Source organism: Oryzias latipes, chromosome 1 (assembly GCF_053564925.1).
Source record: "Oryzias latipes strain Hd-rR chromosome 1, Olatipes_Hd-rR_3.1".
In the NCBI taxonomy this organism is placed as follows: domain Eukaryota; kingdom Metazoa; phylum Chordata; class Actinopteri; order Beloniformes; family Adrianichthyidae; genus Oryzias; species Oryzias latipes.
The window spans coordinates 29156630-29177607 of NC_136237.1; the positions used below are offsets into that span (position 1 = coordinate 29156630).

Here is a 20978-nt window from a genome sequence, read left to right on the forward strand (position 1 = left end):
AAAAAAATTAAAAAGAAAAAGTGTCACAAATGACCAGGATTCCTGTAGGGGCTATTCTCCATCTGTCCTCCAACTGGGGTCATACCTCTGAATGCTTTCATTCCAACATGACAGAGCAAGTCCTTAGAAAATCTGAGAGGGGCTGCATTTTTTGTAGTTACCCCTCTTCCCAAAACTTATCAGCGAGCAAAAGAAAAATTTAATGTGGTAACCTATTCAGAGCAGTTATTATAAAAAAAAGCAGCTTGGGGTGGTGAAACGACAGTTTAATGAATCAGATGTGCTATCTATAATATGAACTCAAGTTAAAGGGCCATTATCATGCTTTTCTTAAGCCTTTAAGAGTAAACTATCCATATTTGTGTTATTCTGTTACCTTTGGCGCACAAAAGAACATTTTGTTTTTTACGAAATACTATTTATTTCCACAGTTAGTTTTCTTACCCTGAAGTAAGACGACTCGATCTCTGAGGGACCACCTTTCGCTCCTTGTGGGTTTCATGACGTCAACCTAGAGCCGGCCTCGGCAGGCCTTTGCAAAGATGGATGTGATGTGCATATTGCGTACATAAAAGGAAAGAGTTTTTGCCAAACACCGCTACCTCCTAAGAGAAAGTGTGTGTTAGCTGGGGGGGCGGTGCTGGCAGCACAGACTCTTCCTGGAAGGCATTGTTGTGATGTCACAATGTGAGAACCCGCAACATTTTCGCGGATTGGGAAGGGCTGGAGCTCAGAGCGCAGGTTTCTAGAGGAACACTCAGAAATGCGTGAATGGATCAAAATACCGCTTTGAGGTTCTTTATAGTGAATAGTTAACAATATAATCCATTTAAAAGTTTAAAAAGTTAATTTTGCATGATATAGGCCCTTTTAAAAAAGGTAATTGAGGGAAATGTATCAATAATTTTGCACTTTTTTCTAATAAAATAGATTAAGATAAGCTCTTAGTTGAATGAGTTATTTTAATTGGTTCTTATAATCCGTTCCATGTACATTTGAGTTTTACTTTTAACTGGCCTATCAAGGACAAATATTTTACTTTTTTTTTCATGCTGCATGTTTAGGCCCCAAATAAATTTTTGCTGTCAAAGTCCATCTAAAGGCTATGTGTTTATTTAGAATCTGTTGGTAGAAAAGCTAACTTTAACCCTCCAACAAGAGGACACTTTATTCCAGTAACAATTTGATCATAGGGAATAAAATAACCAGATTGCGGTACTTCATATCAACAATCTTTAACCAGTTTTTTTTTATGGTTTTTGCCACATCACCATGTTGGTAAAAAGCTGATCAGTTTACATGTTTTAATCTTTAGACAAGTCCCTTACTCTATGGACATCACTGAATAACTAAATAAAACCCAGCAACAATTTTAATAACATGTAAAAAAACAAAAAGATAAGTTGAAGTATCCTCATAATTAACAAACTTGAATGATATTTGCATTTATATGATATAAATCTTGAAAGTAAGTCAAGAAAAACAGACTTTTCTGGTAACCGCTATGGTACTTAATGTTGAAATAAACTGAAAGTAGGATAACACTGCCCTCTATGTTGTCTTGTTTTCATGGAGATTCTTTTAAAAATAATTGATGCTGGTAAGAAAAATGAACGGTTTTGATAAGGTTGTTTCTTCTTTCCTCCTATAGTCAAACTTCCCTAAAGACTGGTCTGTGAGGACAGCTTTTAAACATCGTGTCTAACATTTGCAAATGCACGTCGTCTGGGTGGGAAGGTATTCAATGTCCCTGCCGTTTAACCTGTGGTAGATTGGATTAAAAGATAAAAACATCCTGTCCCAAGGTTTTTTTTCTATTTTATACTAATAGAAATAAAAACAATCTGCATGGGAATCATTTCTATTGTCTTTGTTTCTAAATTCTGTTGCACATTGCAAAAAAAACAAAAAAGAGGAAATTACAGGAACTCTATGTTCCTTCACTAAACAAAAAGTGCAAAAGACATTCAAAGAACTTCCACCTAAGTGGTTGTCTGTCTGAATTATTCACTTAATTCCATATTTTTTAGTTAAAATTCAGAATGAAGTGGCTGCGAAGAAAAGGTTAGTTAAAAAGGCTGAAAAAGATTGAGTCATGGTTAATAGTTTAACTAAAAGAGTTTTCCATTACAGCTTGTCCATCACATCTTCTTTGTATTTTTTCCCCTTCTCAGGTTGTTATTGTAAATAAGTACATGTTTTTAACAGCTTACTAGGTTAAATAAAGGTTACATTTGAAAAAATCCCATGAAATACGTGTTACAGCTTGATCACAAACTTGGCATTACTAAAAAGAGCCCAAAGAGTTATGCAACCATTTATCCTGCAAGCTCCAACACCTTGCAACTGGGCTGTAAAAAGACACCCCTCCTAAATAAAATAAAAAGCGGTAAACAAATGAAAGAATTCATCCATGAAAATTACATCATAGAATGTTTTGAATTGACGCAGTGAATAAGGCAGTTTGCAAATGATGACACTGTTTCACTCACCGAACAGATTAAAAACACCGATAAGATTTGTATGTTTAACACCATAGTAAAAAAATAAATAAAAATTATGACATTAGTATTCCAGGATGTAAGGATTATAGTCTGTGATGGCGGGGTAAAGCAGGAATGATACAAGCACCATCTTCCCAACAGCATACTGGGGTAATGCAAGTAATTGTAATTCTGCCAGTGAAAATGAATGCAACTCAGTTTATTTATCTTTTACAAAAAATAAAATATAATAAATTGCTAGTATGCTGGAAGCTACAAAAGAGCCAACAGCCGACTGGAAAAAAAACATACCTTTACATGTCTTTTCTTTAACACTATTTCTAGCTTTTTTGTATAGATGCATAAATGTACTTGCACTTTGCAATTATGACCACTAGATGTCACTTAAACTCTGTAAATGAGAAACATGGAGACCAAACCAATTTGGATTATACTGAGAAATCTAATCTCCGAGAGAATTTTAAATATTATTTACTAAATTTTCAGCACTTTTATGTAGAAGAGGAATGAATGGATGCACGTTTGCAAATGCTCAGTTATTCTAATCATTCTAAACAATTACAAAGCAAAAAAAACAAAGTAACTTCATGTTGACGTAAATAATTCTTTTACATATTACGTTGACTGTAAAAAGTATGGTGACTACAATAAATTGTAAAGGCTCCAGTACATTTAATTGGCAATAAAGGTAATAAAGGCTACTCAAGTAAAAATGATTGAAAGATTGATGTACATATAGGTGAAAAGTTAGTTCTTTCTACATCTCTTTTTCATACTACAGTTTATCATTTTTGCTACATCGTCACTACGGTTAACCCACAGTTTACTTGAATAATCACGTAAACCAGTTACCTCTCAGTTTACTTGTTACATTTGGATACATCCAAAAAATAGTTATACTCAATATGCCATAACTTTTTATATCGAGATAGTATTGAAATGATCCCGATGCAAATGAAATGTGGATCTTTGGAGAATGTGATCTCCAGGTACATTGATTCTGAAGGTATTAGCTAAATATCTAAGATTTACAAAAACAATATGAATGCCAAAAAAAAATGTCAGATGCTGTGGAGACTAAATGTTCGTCTTCAACCATAAAAATAATAAATAATGTACTATACTATTTTTTTGATGCTAGAATGTCAGTTGCTGTTCCGCCAGAATGACTAACAGAATCTGTTATTCTAAAGTTGTATTTTGTGAGCTAATCAACAGGCCTGCACACTATTTAAATGTGTATGGATTCAAAGAAAAATGTTTTCTTTATAAATGCAATATAAAACAAAAATAAATATATTTTTTTTTTAATTTAGGATTGCAATTAGTTCATGTTGTCCATTCACACGTAAAGACATTTTTAAAATGTATTTTCCCCTTGCTTTTGACAAACCCCCCAGATTTTACCGATCCTTTAAAGTTCATGCATCAAAGTGCTATAATAGATAATAAGGAGATGAAATGTGCTTAGCAGCAGAACAGCCTAATCCTGAAATTCCCTTTAGTTGTCTGGCCACTAGATGGCACCAGAGAATCATATTAAGATAGGATGGATTTATTCACAAAGTGTTTGTGGTATAAACTAATTAGAATCTGGAAATAAACCTCTCAAATTACTCCTTAATGTTAACTGTGTGAGTTTAATTTGTGTTTTAATTCAGTAGTTTAGAGAAGGAAATGTTTGCTGACTTACATCAAACTCATTGAGCGCAGCAGCTAGTTCTCCAATTCCAGCATGGCCATGCTTCTCTTCAGTGGGTGAGGTGGCTTGAGCAGCGCTGGAAATGCCCCCTATGGCCTCCTGGACCTGCTTGAACACGTAATCTCGGTTGGCCCGTGTGGCTGCCACGTCTGGGTGCCGCAGGAAGGCCTGGGAGGCCGTGTACAGCATGGTGGCGTTTTTCTTCAGAGCTCCGCGAGCAGCTGCCATCTCATCTCGACACTGGGGGTCCTTAAGCTCCTGAAAAGTGAGAAAGAATCTTAAGTGAGAGCTCTCCTATGACAGATTCTTAGTTTATTGCATACCGGAGAAAAATCAATGTGGAGTAAAATAAGAAGCAAGTAGAGTACGGGGGGGGGGGATAAATGTAATGAGTAGAAGCATTGTTTGAAATGCATCTGTAATCAGAATGAACCTAAAAGACAGATCTAAGAGAACAACATATAGAACATCTCTTGTGAAAAAGAAAAAAAAAATACAAGTCCACGTCTCACATGATGAATTATCATTGTTTCAAACACACAAAGTTAAAGCTGTTTCAGCAGATCTGCAGCTGTGGAGCTGGATAGAATTCAGTTCAGTAATTTGCTCTGGGACGGCTGGGTTACATCTTTTCTTATTATGGCGTTTGCTAGAAAAATCCTTGAGCAGTTGCCCCCATGGAGATGGAAAATAATTATGTTATAGATGTTGCGGAAAATGGAGTATTTTCATGAAGTGGTCCTTCACCCGTTTGTTTGAGAGAAAGAGCGGCCCCGCTTTGCCGTTACCTGCTGTCTGCGTGCTGCCACATAGTTCAGCTTAACCATCTCTTTGCCAAACTCTTTGAAACGGTTGGCCAGGTCCTGCTCATTGGTAGCGTTCTTTACCCCCTCGAGCGCCTCTTCCACCTGCCAGAAAAACAAACGCACCAGCTCTCAACACAACTGGGGGGAAAAATGCACATCTTATTTCATTTTTTATGAAGTAAAGCTTGTCTGGAGATCCTACAGATAGGCAGGGAGTCAACACATTTTTTTTTTAGTTTTCAAAATAAAAGTTTACTTAAAATATTTATTTAATATTTTATTTATTTATAACAAAATTTTACTGGAAAAAAAACCAAACAGCTTTCAAAATCTCAGGGTATTATGTTAGCTCCTATTTTAATACTGAAAATAGCGTAATGTAAAAAAATAGTCCAAGACTACAGATTACTGAAAAAGTTGTTTCTGAAAATATCATTTATAAAGGAATTTTTATGCTTTGAATTATTACAGTAAGTACTGTTCATCACATCAGTAAATTTATGGAAAAGCATTTTCACAGGATTTTTCATCCATGTCTAAAATATGTGCAACATTTCAAGATGAAAGCCTAAAAAAAGGAAATAACTTGTAGTAAAGTCCGAATGATTTCAACTCACAAAAATATCAACTAAAGGAGGTGTTTTAGGCACAGGAGTACCAGGTCATAGGAGTAATGCTATCAAAAAGTAACAAAAATGAACTGTAGAGAGAATCCCTGCACTTACAACTTTAAGATGGGCCAGCAGTCTCATCACGTCGGCCATGTCGGCTAGGATGAGCAGGCGGGTAACGGCGGACAGCAGCGCGCGAGCAGCCCTCACCATGGTACCCCGTTTTACAGAGGAGCAGGGGTCGTCTGCAAACTCAGAGGAGGCGATCCGCATAGTTTCTCCTGCGTCAGAAAAAGAGGAAACAGTGACGGAACCAAACAAATTTACAGATCAATGTTTGTGTACACAGAAATAAGCTGAGCCAAAGAAACAAATCTTGTCTTGTAAAAACAGATTTACTCTGAATCGGGGCTTCCTAACCCCTTACAGATCTACCACGCTTCCTGATTTATTGCACTCCTTGCACCTGGTTTGCTGGATCAGGGGATTTCCCATTTTAGTGATGAACAAACACAGCAGATCCAGGTAATCAGAAGCAAGCAGGCAAGGGAGAACTGGAAAACAAGCAGGGTGGTAGATCTTAAAAGACCAAGCAAGGTTGGCCAGCCTTGATGTAAATAAATCAGCGCTAATGAGAAATCCTGTGCCTTTAAACTTGAGCTGCAACTATTTTCCACAGAAAACCCATGGATTTGCAATGAAATATCGAATAGAGGAATAGAGAAAGTTATTTAGAACTCAAAGGTCATAAAAATGAGCTAAATTGAGTTTTCGATTTCTTTACATTTCAAGAACACAAACACTTATTATGACCCAACATTTTTGTTAGAGGTTATACATCTTTGGTTTCCACAAGGACATTTTCGTCTTTTGTGATCTGATTATTGACAGACTTTCACAAAGAAAAGTGAATTTTCCTTCTTCTTTGTTTAAAATATGAACAAATGTAGTCTTCAAAAACGTTAAGCCTGTATTGACTAAGGTATATACTAAATGACTGAAAAAGATCGACTCTTATTTCTTCATTTTCCGTGAATTATTTTGGCAGTTTTTAAATGGGTTAGAACATAGAGAATAGAATGTCGCTCCATCTCTTCATAAGTAGGAAATACTTGAAGTATTTGTGCAGGCCAACGCAGGTTTAGCCTAAAGTTTCACAATATATATTTCAAAGTGGATATTGTCTTTTTTTATGACTTTAAATTCCCTCCCGTCTGTGTCTGTAAATGAATATAGTGAACAGTTCAAACACTAAGCAGTAAAGCAATTAACATCAGTGACATCAGTGGGATTACTTTTTTTTAAAAAAAGCTTGTTTTAAATGAAGAAAGGACTGAGAGGATCAAAAGGAATAAGAACAATCTGAACTAACTCAAAAAAATGAATGTAATGTATATATGGCTACAACTAGCTAATCTTAGAGGAGTATAATGTGGCCTTTATAGTGAGGAATAAACATTAAATAAGGGACTTCATCTCAACAAACAAAAAAAATAGTAGAGGGTATGTAATCTACTGGAGTAATAAAAAGTAACATAAGAGTTCAGACTAACAGCTTTAATCCAGCAGTTTCAAGGAAGACGGCCAGCCTGACTAAGCAGCCAAGAGGCTGTCAGATTTAGCTTTTAACCTCAGACACAGCAAATCTAATGAACTATCCCCGCCGTAGCTTTGAAAGCTCTGAACGTATTTGATTATGGAGAATTTCAGGTTCATTTAGAAGCTCAGGAAGGACCCTCGGCGAATCGGCAATCCTCCCAACATTCCCTTCACAGACACAGTTATACAAACATTCAACACCCTAAACCAACGCTGAAGGAAAAAAAAAAATTGGCAAGTTCAACTCGTAGGGATTGGGTTTAGAGGATTCTGTAATCTCTTCACAAACCCAAACAATTTCCTTTTTTTGTGTAGCCAGCTCATAAGTAGTGACAAACTGTAAGATCTTCATGTTAGTAAATACATGAGAGAGTGGAATAGGGAAAAAGCTATGAGAAAATAGGTTGGTGTCCGGATTAGTGTGAAACTGCTGTGTGATTGAGAAAATAGAAGCGAACATGAGTCAGAAAGACAGGTTCGGAATTCAGAGGAGGTTGAATCTGATCAACGTTAGAAAAACTTTGAAGGTAAATATACGGTGTGGTTTTGGAACAATTACACTTTACATCACACCTCCATCAAAGAAAATCAAAGGTGACGCATACACAATAGAGAATGATGAAGTGATGAAGCCACAGAAAATCAGCCATTTTTACACTAGGAAGACTTTTATTTATTTTATAAGATATAAACTCATTTGTATCATAATGAAAATTTTATAGTATTTTTTTTTAAACTAGAAACCAAAAACAAAGTTTTATGTTGTTAATATAACTGCAGTGTTTGAGCTGGTTTCTTCACAAAATCTGTTCATTATCAACCATCTGCTTGTAGCTCTGACCTAAATTTAAAAAGCACAAAACATATGTTTAACCGCTTGTGTTTATAATATAATATGGTAGTTAAACTATAACTGCAGTAGCCTAATCAAAAGAAAATACAGATTCAGAGATTATACACCCCAAATCCATATTCACTGCTGCTTCATCAAATCAGAGTCAAGAGTCAGGGCAAGCATGCATATCAATGCTAGTGCAATGCAAAGTTAATATAAAGAACTGAACAAAAGCCAATGACTACACCAATACATGTAGCGTGCAAGTTCTTAATCAAGACAACTGGAGCATGATGGGGGAGCTCAAACAGACAACCCAGGTCTGCATCCAGATGTGTCTTTGTGTAAAGTAGAACAAAGAGGCCAAACATGCTTACAAACTAATTACAGTAAAAGTCTGTCTGCAGAATCCCCTCATGAGTCAGTCTGCAGCGATGGCTTTCCAACAAAACTATAACACTGCCGTTTACATTACGCTTTTTTTTTCTTTAGGAAAAGAGTAGAAGGTCAGTGAGAACAAATACCAGCAAGAGTCCATACAGGCTTTTGGAGAACTGAAAGTGTTTTTTTTGTTTTTTTCTTAACAAAGAATCAGATTATCAACATCTCCTGTGCTCCCAAATCCATTGAAAATGCTGCAGAATAGTTGCAAAAAACTGTCACCATTCATTTTGTTTTTCATACTGTAGATTATCACTTTAAAGCCTGTTTCAGCATATATCTTTAATCCTAAACAGAAGGGGGGATCCATGGCGGACAGTATCACAAACACTTACATCCTTAAGAGCAATTGCATCAACTCCCATTAAAGAATAATGGCATTTTTGGGGGAATTTGAAATAAATGAAAAATGAAACCTTTCTAAAGCGCACATGAAAATTATATTTGGCAAAAATATAAAAATCTTTAGGATATTTTCCTTTTTATGAACAAAATGAGCTTTTTTCAAATGTAACTCATGCTACAGGTCTGCTTTATCAGAACAGCTTAGGACAGGGGTCGGGAACCTTTTTGGCCAAGAGAGCCATAAATGCCACATATTTTGAAATGTAATTTCGAAAGAGCCATACAATTATGTAGTGTCCCTTTCCCACACTGAGGCACGGAGACTTAACCTCTTTTAAAGTTCTTTATTCCGATTACTGCAGACCGCAACAAACGCCGTTCAATTAATTCAGCAACCCCTGAATCTCTCCCGCCGACACGAGAGCGCTTCTCCCAACTTTATATTCCCCTGCTCCCGCTGCAGCCCTCCCATTTCCCTTATTCGGCCCATAGCTGAACCCCATTGGTCCAAACTACCTAACAACAGGCTGAGCGACAGAACTGAGGGCCAATCAGATCTCTGCTTGATCGATGCGTTCAATGAACTCCAGAACTTTTAACGCGGCCCAACAGCCATCCAACTCAGTCCGCGACAATTTGTTTAAAACTAAATATACAAATGAATGTGTGCATTTGATTTAATTTCAACATTTTTAAAGTACAATAAGTCTGTGGATTCTTTTTTAATAACATTGTTATTCTGTTGCTAATAAATGATGAGTATTTCTCGTGGTAGTTTTGCTGATGGTCTAGTCCGGTTGATACGTGGTGAGTTTCTGCTTCACGCAGGCGTTGAGACTTTAACGTGATCTTAGGTCTGAATGTTCTGTAGATGTGACAAAGACTGCTCACATGCAGACGGGGAGCCAAACACACACTCACACGCTGCAGTGACAGGCAGCGGGTTTTACGTTTTTACAATCCCTGCGCGATTCACCTGCTGCCTGTCCCCACAACACCTCAGCCCCACCCTCTGCTTTCTCCCTCACACATCCCGTCCCCGCATCTGCGCGCTCTTTCTCAGAGACGGGAGCGCGTAGTTTTAGGCACGGTAATTCACAGGTTTCCAGCTGGTACAAACTCTGTGAAATAATAGATAATAGTAACTGATAGCGCTGGCGCAGATTTCTCTCTCTAAGCACTGCTACTACTACGCGCCTCTGACATCGCATCGCGCCCGAGAAGGACTGGTCTAATGAAAAAAAAAACTATAATTAAAGATTTGTCTGCGAGCCACATGTGACCATCAAAAGAGCCATATATGGCTCGCGAGCCATAGGTTCCCGACCCCTGGCTTAGGACATCTTGGCCTCAATGTAATTGTTGTTTTTGGAACTTTTGGGTGAGACTTACGTGTTATTGATGTAATCATTTGATCACATGTTTGTGTCCATCTAGTTATTCCTAATACAAATCCCTTCCATCGAGTCTTGTGTGCTGGTTTGGGAAAAACCTTTGCACATTTCACAGATGCAGACCTTTTGTGCAGACTTCCTGATTCTTTAGCTCTTCTTGCAGCTGACACAAAGCTTGCTTATTTGCAAATACGTATATCTTTTTTTGTAAAAAAGAAAAAAAAACACTAAAAGCAAGGCCTTGTATCTGACACAGCCTGACATTCTCAAAGAAAAACTACAATGCTGACTCCTCTACAAACTTAAAACATGAGTTGCTCAAAGTGGAAACACTACAAGACACCATCAGGAACAAAATGCAGTGAACAGCAGCGGGCCTGCCAGCAGTATGTTCAAACTGGAAATCAACCAAGGATCTGCAAAAGGTATTGGAACAAGTGGATAATGTAAGGAAGAGTCACACAATTACTGACAAGTGTCGTCCTTCAGCCCTTTGATACAATGATTATGTGAGTTTTTCCAGCACTATTCAGGAGTAAAGAGTGACCACAACCTACATGTTACCTCTTAGTGTCCTCCCATCAAATCCCTTCACGAAAACTAAGGTGTTACTAAGCCAACTGAGAGATCAAATCCCCTTCTGGATTTTGCCAAAGAGAACTTTCATCCTCATAATTCCTCACCAAGACAGCATTGTCTTAAAATTTCTCAGTCATCTCAACTAGCTTCTCTTGAGATGAAGTAGTCGTGGCTTTCCTCTGAGCCACACCTTGATCTTAAAACCCTACTTTTTTTCCCCCCCATTAGTTATATAGTCAGGAAATAGGAAAAATACTTTTACAGTCCTGCAAGGACTACAACAAATAAATAAATAGCAAAATGGGACATTGTATGATAGTTTGTAGGACACAGGACATACTCAACAGAACTTTTTGACCAGCATCTGCCAATAACTGTAGTAAAACACTTGAATGATCATACAAATCCAGCTTACCCTGCTTCCGAACATCCTCCACAGCAGCAATGAGCTCTTCCTTCAGATCCTGGCTGTCTTTAGCGATTTGTTCCCCTTTGTCAAGGAAGTTGTGGGTAGCCTGCTCAACAGACACTGCCAGGACATGAGCCTTCTTAGATCTCCCCTTTTTCTTACTGGATGGTCCCTTGTTGCTGGTATTCACCAGAGTGGTCACCTGGAAAATAAGAGATATTTTGGACTCAACTGTGTCATAAACAAAATAAAAGGTTGACCTGTCAAGTGAAATACTCTTTGACCTCAGTGGAAAAAAAAAATCACACTGATTGTAGTTATTTTATGTGTCAACAGCTAGTAATATAATAAATAATGAGACTCAGCTACCTCAGCAAACTACTTTTGTATGATTTGACAGTTAATATACTAGTAAGGAAAATATATGTTGGTACATTTTTTGGTCTTGGTGAGGGAGATGACCAGGCACTCCCTCTCTTTTTAGATTTCATCATCCACCACAGTCGAACACAATTACTCAACAGAGAACAAATGTCAGCTCACCTTTGCACAAATAGCATGCATGGAATGATATGCTTGACATGTGTTTGTTTGTATGTCCGTGTGAGCTGTGGTTGTGATGTGTACAGGTTGACATGTTTGTGTGAGAAGATCTTTGGAGCCAAAATATATACTTGTAATATTTGAATATGTGTATATATAGATAGACCCTGTCGTCTGTACCTGACAGTAATGATGATAAACCTCCAGCATAAATAAAAACAGTAAAAGATTCATACTTAATGATGTCTAGTATTAATACTATTTTCTATAGTGTTCAACTTTAACTATGTATAAATGCATTTTATGAAGACATGAGGACCATTTGTAGACATCTGACATGACTAAGGACCTAAGTCAAGTTTTTCAGCTATGCTGAAATTCCTGCCATTTACTGCAACATTCTGACCATTTTTACAATTTTTTTCCCCCTTATAGGGTCATTTCATGTTTCTATTTTAGAAATAATGTTAAAATTAAATATGATTTTTATTTTTTTGTAACTTTGTGTTATGACTGTAAGCAGAGAAAACAGTGCCTGTTAGACTGCCATGCTAAGGAATCTGCAGTTTATTTTTTGATTGCTCACTCCTGCCAAGTGCATCATTAAACCCACCCACTCCTGCAGAATTAAAGTTGGATAATTCCAAAGCAGACTGGGATGTTAAGATAAATAATTCAACCCGGCTTCTGCTTCCAGCCGCTTCGCCATGTTCCTTTTTGAAAGCTTACATACAGCCTAATTAATTGGAGTATTTTTTTTTTTGTTTGGTTGGTTTTTTTGGACTAATATGAGAACTATAAGACAGTAGTGAGATGTGCTGCAGATGTGACAGAGGAGTTCAAGGTGAAGGTGATTTGCTTTAAGGTTGGGCTTTGAGCCTTTGTTTGTAGTGATGGACAGGCTCACAGATGAGGTTAGACAGGAATCTCTGTGGACCGTGATTTTTGCAGATGACATTGTAATATGGGATGAGAGCAAGAAGCAGGTGGAAGAACACCTTCAGAGGTGGAGGTTTACTCTGAGAAGTAGAAAAATGACAGTCAGCTGAAGCAAGACAGAACATCTGTGTGTAAATAAATGAAAAGGGGACTGAGCTTAAATGGTGTGCTTACGAGTTTTTGAGTTCAGGGTTTTATATACTTGGGGTCAACAGTCCAGAGCAATGAAAAGGACGTAAAAGAAAAAGTGAGTGTCAGCTTTGATATTTGACCAACGAGTGTTGGTAAAACCAAAAGGAAAAATGCAGAAGGCGGAGGTGAGACCAGACTCATTGTATAGTCTATAGAAGCACTGAGGAAAGAAACAAGCAGGAGCTGGATTAAGTGAAAGTGAAAGTGAAGAGACAAGGATTTTGGGGAGAGGTGACAAAAACTGATACGATCTGAAATGAGGAGCAGCTCATGGTAGATGCTGCAGAGATGGAGCAAGATAGATAGGTTTCTGAAACGTTCTGCAAAGAGATAATGAATAATTAAGTAGGGTGCTAAGGTTAGACCTGCCAAGCAGACCGAAAAAAAAGAAAAAAGAATCAGGATTTACATGTGCTGCAAAGAAGAATGGGACGGTAAGGCCAGACTAGAAATGCATCAAAGTGAGGCAGATGTAGTGAAACCCCCTGCAGGCAATAAAAGAAGAACTAGGAGAATAATTATCTGCTACCACAAAAACATAAAAGTATTTTTATATAAATAATATTATAAATTGTATTGTGAATAATTTGCTCAGGGATTCCAGTTAACATTATCATACAATGGCCCAATTACAGTGTTTATTAATGAGTTCTCTCTTTTTGTAAATAAATAAACAAATTTCTAATTATACAGTAAATTGTTTAATGCTGATTAAAAAGTAAGAATTCAGCTTTAAATATACATTATTTGTGTTGTTTGTAGAACCATAATGGAAAGTTAATTCATCACGTCACATCACTTTCCAATGACTTTTTCAAGTCACACCTCATGTAGGCTTTGTTTTGCAACAGTGACTTAAAAAGCCATTTAATTATGACCACAATAACCTTGCAGCATCCACTCAGGCTGAATCAATGTATGCATCCACCTTTGATACAAGCTTAACTGCTTCTTTTAATCAGCATGTTCTGTCATACCTGCTGCGACAAAATCTGTTGAGTAAGAATGACAGAAAACCTAGGCACAATAAAGCTAGATGGAAAACACAAAATAAAACACCACTTATGAGACATCACTTCTAAGGGGTGTAATGGTACACATAGTTAACTAATGTTAACCGCGAGTTTCCGCCAAGACGCTCAATGGTGTCTGCGCTCGCACGCGTTAGTGGGGAGAGTGCGGCAGCGCAAGAGGGTGTGTGTGTGTGTGTGTGTGAGCGCACGTTCCGGGTATCCTGCTCAGTTCGCCGGAACAGTAATAAAAACGGTTTGATCTAAAAGAATGGAGACTGGTTGTTTTATTAACCCGCTCTGGAGGCTCTGAGGGTCCGAAAGGAGAAGTGATCCCCAAATGAAGAGCCGCCTTCGGCCCTGGAGAGCATCTCCCCTGCGTTTTCCGACCAGATTGCCGAACCAAACCTCATTGCAGGAGGTTTCTGCAATAAGAAACCTCTTTACACTCTCCTGTGTGGGAACACTTTGGATTTGTTTGGATGGGAAAAAAAAGCAATTGGATTACGGTAGTCAGATCCTGTGTTTCGACATTTTAATGTTACATGAAGATAGCATATGCCACAGGTAACACATCTAATCTGTTAACACACTTAAAACGGCATCACCCTACTGTAAAAATCGGGTCTACGAGAAAAAAAATGTGCAAGTTAAACTGTTTTTTTTTTTTTCAGGCCAGTGTTAAGCATCCAAAGTTATCGGTTCCTGACAGCTAATAGCTGTATTATTTTATATAGCAGATCACCTACATAGGCTAATTTTGTTATTGTTATAAAAAACCAATAAATTCATTTTGCAAGAACTTTTTTTCTGCCTTTTTTGTACCGAAAAAATACCAAAAATGTATCAAACCGAGCCCTCTGAAATTCTGAACCGAACCGAATTGAGATTTTGAGTGTACCGTTACACCCCTTATCACTACGAATGAGAACTTGGCTAAGCTGTAAATGATAAAACGCTTTTTAAAAAAGCCTTGAAGTTAAAGAAAATGATTTAGCTGCTTACTAATTACACTCACACATCTCAGAGTAATTTGACTGTACTTGTGTTGCATAAACATAATCCACGTTGATACGTTTTACCATATAAAAGAGGAATTTGAGAGTGAAAATGGACAGTCTTATGTTAAGAACTTCACATCACACATACTATTGATTTCACACGCTTCACATATGGAAAATATAAAGAAAAAAACACTAAGGGGCAAGAAAAAAATAGATTTTAAGTAAAATGATTTTTTTTCTAAAAAACAACAAACTAATTATTAGACCATTAAATAAAATGTTTTAAAAACACTCTGTATGTGCATACAAAATTTGATTTACAAATCTTAAGATAGGCACCAGTTTGACTTTATTTTAGAGTTTTTATATAGTTTCCCCAATTTTGGTTAAAGGGTACATGTGGATGCATATGTTCCATAGCGTTTTTGCCTTTAGGCTCAACAGTAAAATGAACCAGACGATGAATATTTGCAATGCCGCTGCAGTCATGCTAATGTCTTCTTCAGACATAAGGAGTAATTGTGCCCTCTCATTTCATAGCTGATCAATAGCTTTGAATGTCATGCAACCTTTCCTCTAAGGAGAAGTGACCTGTGGGCTCTCCAGTGAGCAGTAAATCGCAATGGCTCTGTGTGGCCATTCAATTTTCCGCCTTCAGCTTCAGAGTCACTGAATGAGTGCTGATTTAACTGCTCGAGATAAAGGCAGTGTCCATGCGTGTGTTTGACTGAGCACAGATATACAGCTCTCCAGGGGAGAACTTGCTCAACAGAGATGGTGCATAAAGGTTCCTCACTAAATAAATGATGAGGTCGTTTAGATTACGTGTAAAATACACGACGTGTGCAGGAGCTGCAGAAGGACAAAAACAATCAAGAGAGGGCTCGTTTGAAAGTGGATGAGGGGAAAACTCCTGCTGTGACACTCCGACTGCAAAGCTTCAAAACACATTGCAAATTGTGCGATTAAATGACATTTTACGTCGTCCCCCCCCCCCCCCCCCCGTTTTTTGGTACTTGTATTCATCGTGCCAACTGTTTTTACAATTCTCATTTTTTTATTTTAAAGAAGTGTAACCAAGCTGAATTTTATTGTACTCCAACATTCTGATTGTGATCCGAGTAGGAATATAGGAATACCCTCTGCAGAAATTTCATACACACTTTGGGACACCATGAGGAAACAAAACAGTTATTTTATTAAATGAGGAAATGCATTGGCACTTTGGCCTCAAACCACCTGTTAGTACATAAGGGGGAAGAAGCCATTAAAGCCCGACTCCATGCTTCATTCCTCTGTGAGGTAAGCAAGTATTTTTTTTTTAACTTGTCCTGTCATGTTACCTGTAGGTAAGCAAGTATTTAACTTAACAACTTTTCTTCTTTGGTGACATCATTTTATCCTTCGACTCAATTATTGTGTTCATTCAAAATGTCTAATGGCACTGACTTCCTTTCATTCCTTCTTGCCATTATTAGAACACTTTGACACATACAAGTTACAAGCTACAGTATTTCCTTAACAATGTAATTTTGTAATCCAATAAGCATGAACTTAGATGAAGCTAGTTTTTCCAATAAGCAAAAAGAAACAGTTTCAAAAAGAAATACTTATACCATCTTATTTGAGTACTTGTCAACTAATAAGTCAAAATGAGTGCTACGAGCCCTGGTCTTGCCTGCATGTACTTTCTAGGTTGCAAATGAAAATGTTAAATATTTGCTCTTCAATGATTTTTTTTTTTGCTTTCAAAAACTTTTTTTTTGCTTTCAAAAACTTTTTTTTTTGCGTTTGCAAAACACGTTTTTGCATGCGTTGTGTCAAATCTGGCTTTTTTCCTATTTCTAATTTTGCTGACTACTCTGAGCGCGACTTAGCGTGATAAAACTGCCACTATTGCCACCACCAAAAAAGTTTTTTTAATGCGTTGTGTGTCATCTCACTTTTTTCCTATCTTTGATTTTGCTGATTGGTCCAGATTCTAACCAATCAAATCGCCATATGTATCCAACATGGTGTCTGCTACCGAGGCAGAGAAACCAAACAAACTCTTTTTACCCTCAATGTTGTCTCTAAGGATGAAGACGTTTTCATTTTTTTTTTTTATCATTTTAACAATAATTCATACTTCCTTTTTTTTTTTTGCATTGATTAATTTTTATTTGGTCAGATTTGTGAATTTATGGCCGAGGATCTCCTGAAAATGTAAATAAACTGTAAAGTTTATCTACTGACACTAAATCAACAGGCCTGTGTGTGAGATATGTGAATCTTCTGGAGCAAAATATTAGTAGAAAGTGTGATTTTCTTTAAGAACTATTTGTTAAAACAAAACAATAAAAGATTTAAAGCACATATTATTTTATGCTGCACACGTGTTTGGGATCAGATGAACAGCAGTAATACGCAAAAGAATGATGGCTTACCAAAGGAACCTCAGTGTATTTAATAGAAGAAGCATTTTTAAATGTTATGTTATTTTCACAGTGTCTTTTGTTTTAGAACTCGTGTTTGTCCAAATTAAAAAAATGTACTCATGAAAAAATGCTATTTTCTTTTAATATTTCAATGATGAAAATAAAACAATAGTTCAGATACAAATCTTAAAAAGTTTAACTTCCGGCTGGATGGAGTCAGAGTTCGGACATTTTCTTTTCTCCTGCAGACATTTTAAACATGTTGGTCACTACACTGACATAAATAAATACAAAACTTAGTTTGATTTTAGCTGCTTTGCTGCTCTTGGTTTAACTACGAGAGAAACGGGCCAGAATGGTTGAAAACATCAGAATCCCGTTAGAACAGAACCTACACAAAGTCCAACGTCCATGTCTGCCTCCAAGCACCGTCAACACGAGACAGAGACACCTGATTGGTTAGAATCTGGACCAATCAGCAGCTGTTTGATGGCAGCTTTGTCACGTCAAACTGAAACTTAACCCGGCAAAATCAAAGATACGAAAAAAGTGAGATGACACACAACGCATGCAAAAACATGCGTTTTGCAAACGCAAAAAAAAGTTTTTGAAAGCAAAAAAAAAAATTGAAAGCAAAATAAAAAATAATTGAAAAGCAAATATTTAACATATTTATTTGCAACTTAAAAAGTTTTGTGTGCAACTTAGAAAGTTTTGTGTGCAACGTGGTGGCAGAAATATTACTCCATATGATACTAATATTTTAGAAACCACTAAGTCTAAACCAGAAAGACATAAAACATGCAACACTGATCTTTTTTTTTTTCTTTTTGCACATTCCTTAGAGTTCTCCCATAAACTTTATGACATGTGTCAGTTTATATCATCTTAACACTGCTGACATTGAGGGGAAAAAAGCAAAACATTTGACAAACTTTTTATAAAATTGTTGTAAAATTGGTTGTAAAAACACATGCAATTGCTAAAACTGTAGTGGTGTGCAAACTTTTGGTCCACTAATGTCGCTGGAAGTTCTTATTCATCCGTTGTCTTAAAGCTGAGACATGGCAACTAGACTTCAAATGTTCTTTCTTGAAACGTTTCGCCACTCATCAAGTGGCTTCATCAGACTCCCACTGAACTAGTTGGAAAAATAATGTCCATTCATCTGTCACACTTCACTCATGTCACGGCCATAACATTTGAAATCCCTAAAAAAACAAAAATAATCTCAAAATCGCTCTTCTGAAAGAAGCCTCTTCACTTAAATGTTTTCAAGATGGTCAGCAATACACAGTTCAGCTGTCCAGCTGCTGTCATGTAAAGCTGAGATAGTTCTCACAGCACTCTACATCTCCTCCTCTAAGCATGACTTTCTCCCTCCTCCTTTTCCATTGTCCTCTTGTCTAACTGGATCCTAGTGTGGAAGTGATGTTCATCAGCTGTCAGACATTATAAAAAAAAAGCTGCTTCTTTTTTTCTCTTCTTCTTCTTCATGCTGCATCAAATGTTTTTTTTTATTTTTTATTGTTATTTTTTTGCCACCAATAAATGTTGCTCTTAATTAAGGAATTTTTACACCCATCTTCCAGTTCTGGAAAATTTCTCACCAAATTTAAAACATGGTAATAAATTGGTTTAAAAAAACAACAACAACTGGAGTGTTGATTTTCACAAAAGCATGCATGAGTTCAAAAACGTAGCTGTGCGGAACTCATTTTAATCAGATACACAACTGAGACCTTCCTGTGTGTAACTGAAGCCTCATTAAATAAAAGCAAACTGTGCTACTTTAAGGGATAATTATAGTACTGTATTGCTCCATGTCTCATGGAGGTGCTCTTTCATTCCATTTATTTATTCTATTATAAACTACAAATGATATTCCTGTCACTTAAAATTGTCACCAATCAATTAAAATGTAGCAGCTGCAAACCATAAAATGAAATCCACAAAAATGGCAATCAAAGATGTTTTTTAATTAACTGTCATTATTGTGTGTGTTCAGGTGTGTTACTGTGTTTGAAGTCCAACAGAGACGGAGGCTGCCTGATTAAAACATGGAATTGTGAAATCATAACCACAATGTGTGTTATCCCTGTTTTCTTTGTTTAAACAATTTCCCTCAAAGTGTCATCCAAAAGAGATCAATAAAGGCTAAATGAGATCAAACGCAAAACTGAAAACTTTATCAAGTTAAAAAGAAAATTATTTTTGTTTCAGGTTCATAAAAAATTCTAAAACCTTTTAAAAAAAACATCCTGATTATGCTATGAGATAAAACCCACCTTTAAAGTTATTACGGCACAATCTTTGGTGTGAAAACCAAAGAAAAATCATCAGTTGTCAATGTTAACCCTGTTATTTCATTGTTTTTATGTATAATCTAAACATTTTTATTTAGATGTATTTCCAAATAAGTTTTATTGTTATTTTCTATTTTTTTTCTAAACAAGATGGTGACTATCGAAAAATAAAAAGCCAACAATAAATTGGACAAAAATATTCTTATGATGCCCACAACTAAAAGGGATGTTTTTTTGTTCCCTTTGGTTAAACCTATGCCTTGCAGCTAAACGGCAAAGTTAGATAGACTTTCTAAATCATTGAAACTAAGTGTAATCAGCAAAAGCAGCAAAGAAAAATCTCTGCTGATCATTGAGCCTTTGGGGCACCAGCTTGATCCATACCTTCCAACACACATAAAATATTTTAGACCATTCCATTATGTGTTTTCACTCCGAAGCATTTTACTGCACAAATAACCCTGCATTTGTGTTGGCTCATAAAATATAGATTAACAGATAATAACAGGGCTGTAGTAACTCTGCTCTTTGTCTGCTACAGTCTCCTAGCTACTTCAAACAGTGATATAGTCATTGAAAATCCTGGTGATTTTGTGGAAAGTTCTCAACTGAAAAAATATATTTTACCTCTACAGGTTTATGGATACAAATGAAATACTAAGGTTCAAAATCAAACATATTTTGTTCTTTTTAAAGTTTTCTGATCGCAAAACCACTTTTTTAATACTGAATAAATGACAAATGAATGTGAGAAAATCCACCCACATTTATGTTTTGGGTTATGTTTTTTTGATAATTTTTCTTTGGGAATACTTCTCAAGGGAGAGGCTGTGGTTCCAGTTACCAAGCGATGTTAAAAAAGGATAAAGGTTCAAAACCGAATGCATTATGTTTATATGAATTGCTTGTTGAACCGGACGGAAAAAAGAAAAGAGAGGGAGAGAGTGGGATATTAAAGATAGGGGATAAGGGGTTAAGATTGGGGAGAAAGGGGGGGGGGGGGGGGGGGGGCAGTCGATGATACAGAGTCATAAAATAAGAATGTCATAAGTAAATTGCATGACTTAGATCTCACGTATTCACACCAACAAAAAGTATGCACATAACTCAAGGTTTTGGGGCGGTCGACCTCTGACTGCAGGTTTCATTCCCGCCCATCTTGTCCATATGACGAAATGTCCTTGGGCAAGACACTGAACCCCACCTTGCCTCTGGTGGTAGGTTGGCGCCAGTGTTTGGCAGTGGAGCCGCCACTAGTGTGTGAATGTGTGAGTGAAAGGTTGAATGGGACTGTGACTGTAACGCACTTTGGGCCTTCGAGGAAGGTAGAAAAGCGTGATAA

At 36.8% G+C, this 20978-nt stretch overlaps 1 protein-coding gene across 3 annotated transcripts in view; it reads right to left on the bottom strand.

The window, feature by feature from the left end:
* LOC144981214 (catenin alpha-2) overlaps window positions 1-20978 on the bottom strand; it is a 293319-nt gene that overhangs the window by 246139 nt on the left and 26202 nt on the right. For all 3 annotated transcript variants that reach the window (XR_013658147.1, XM_078952804.1, XM_078952809.1), the window contains exons 3-6: window positions 11232-11427; window positions 5738-5904; window positions 4995-5114; window positions 4198-4464 (exon numbers count right to left, since the gene is read on the bottom strand). Coding sequence is in view for 2 of the 3 variants with exons in the window: in XM_078952804.1 (XP_078808930.1) it covers window positions 4198-4464; window positions 4995-5114; window positions 5738-5904; window positions 11232-11427 (750 nt within the window). In the remaining variant the exon portion in view is untranslated. The remainder of the gene's footprint in view (window positions 1-4197; window positions 4465-4994; window positions 5115-5737; window positions 5905-11231; window positions 11428-20978) is intronic.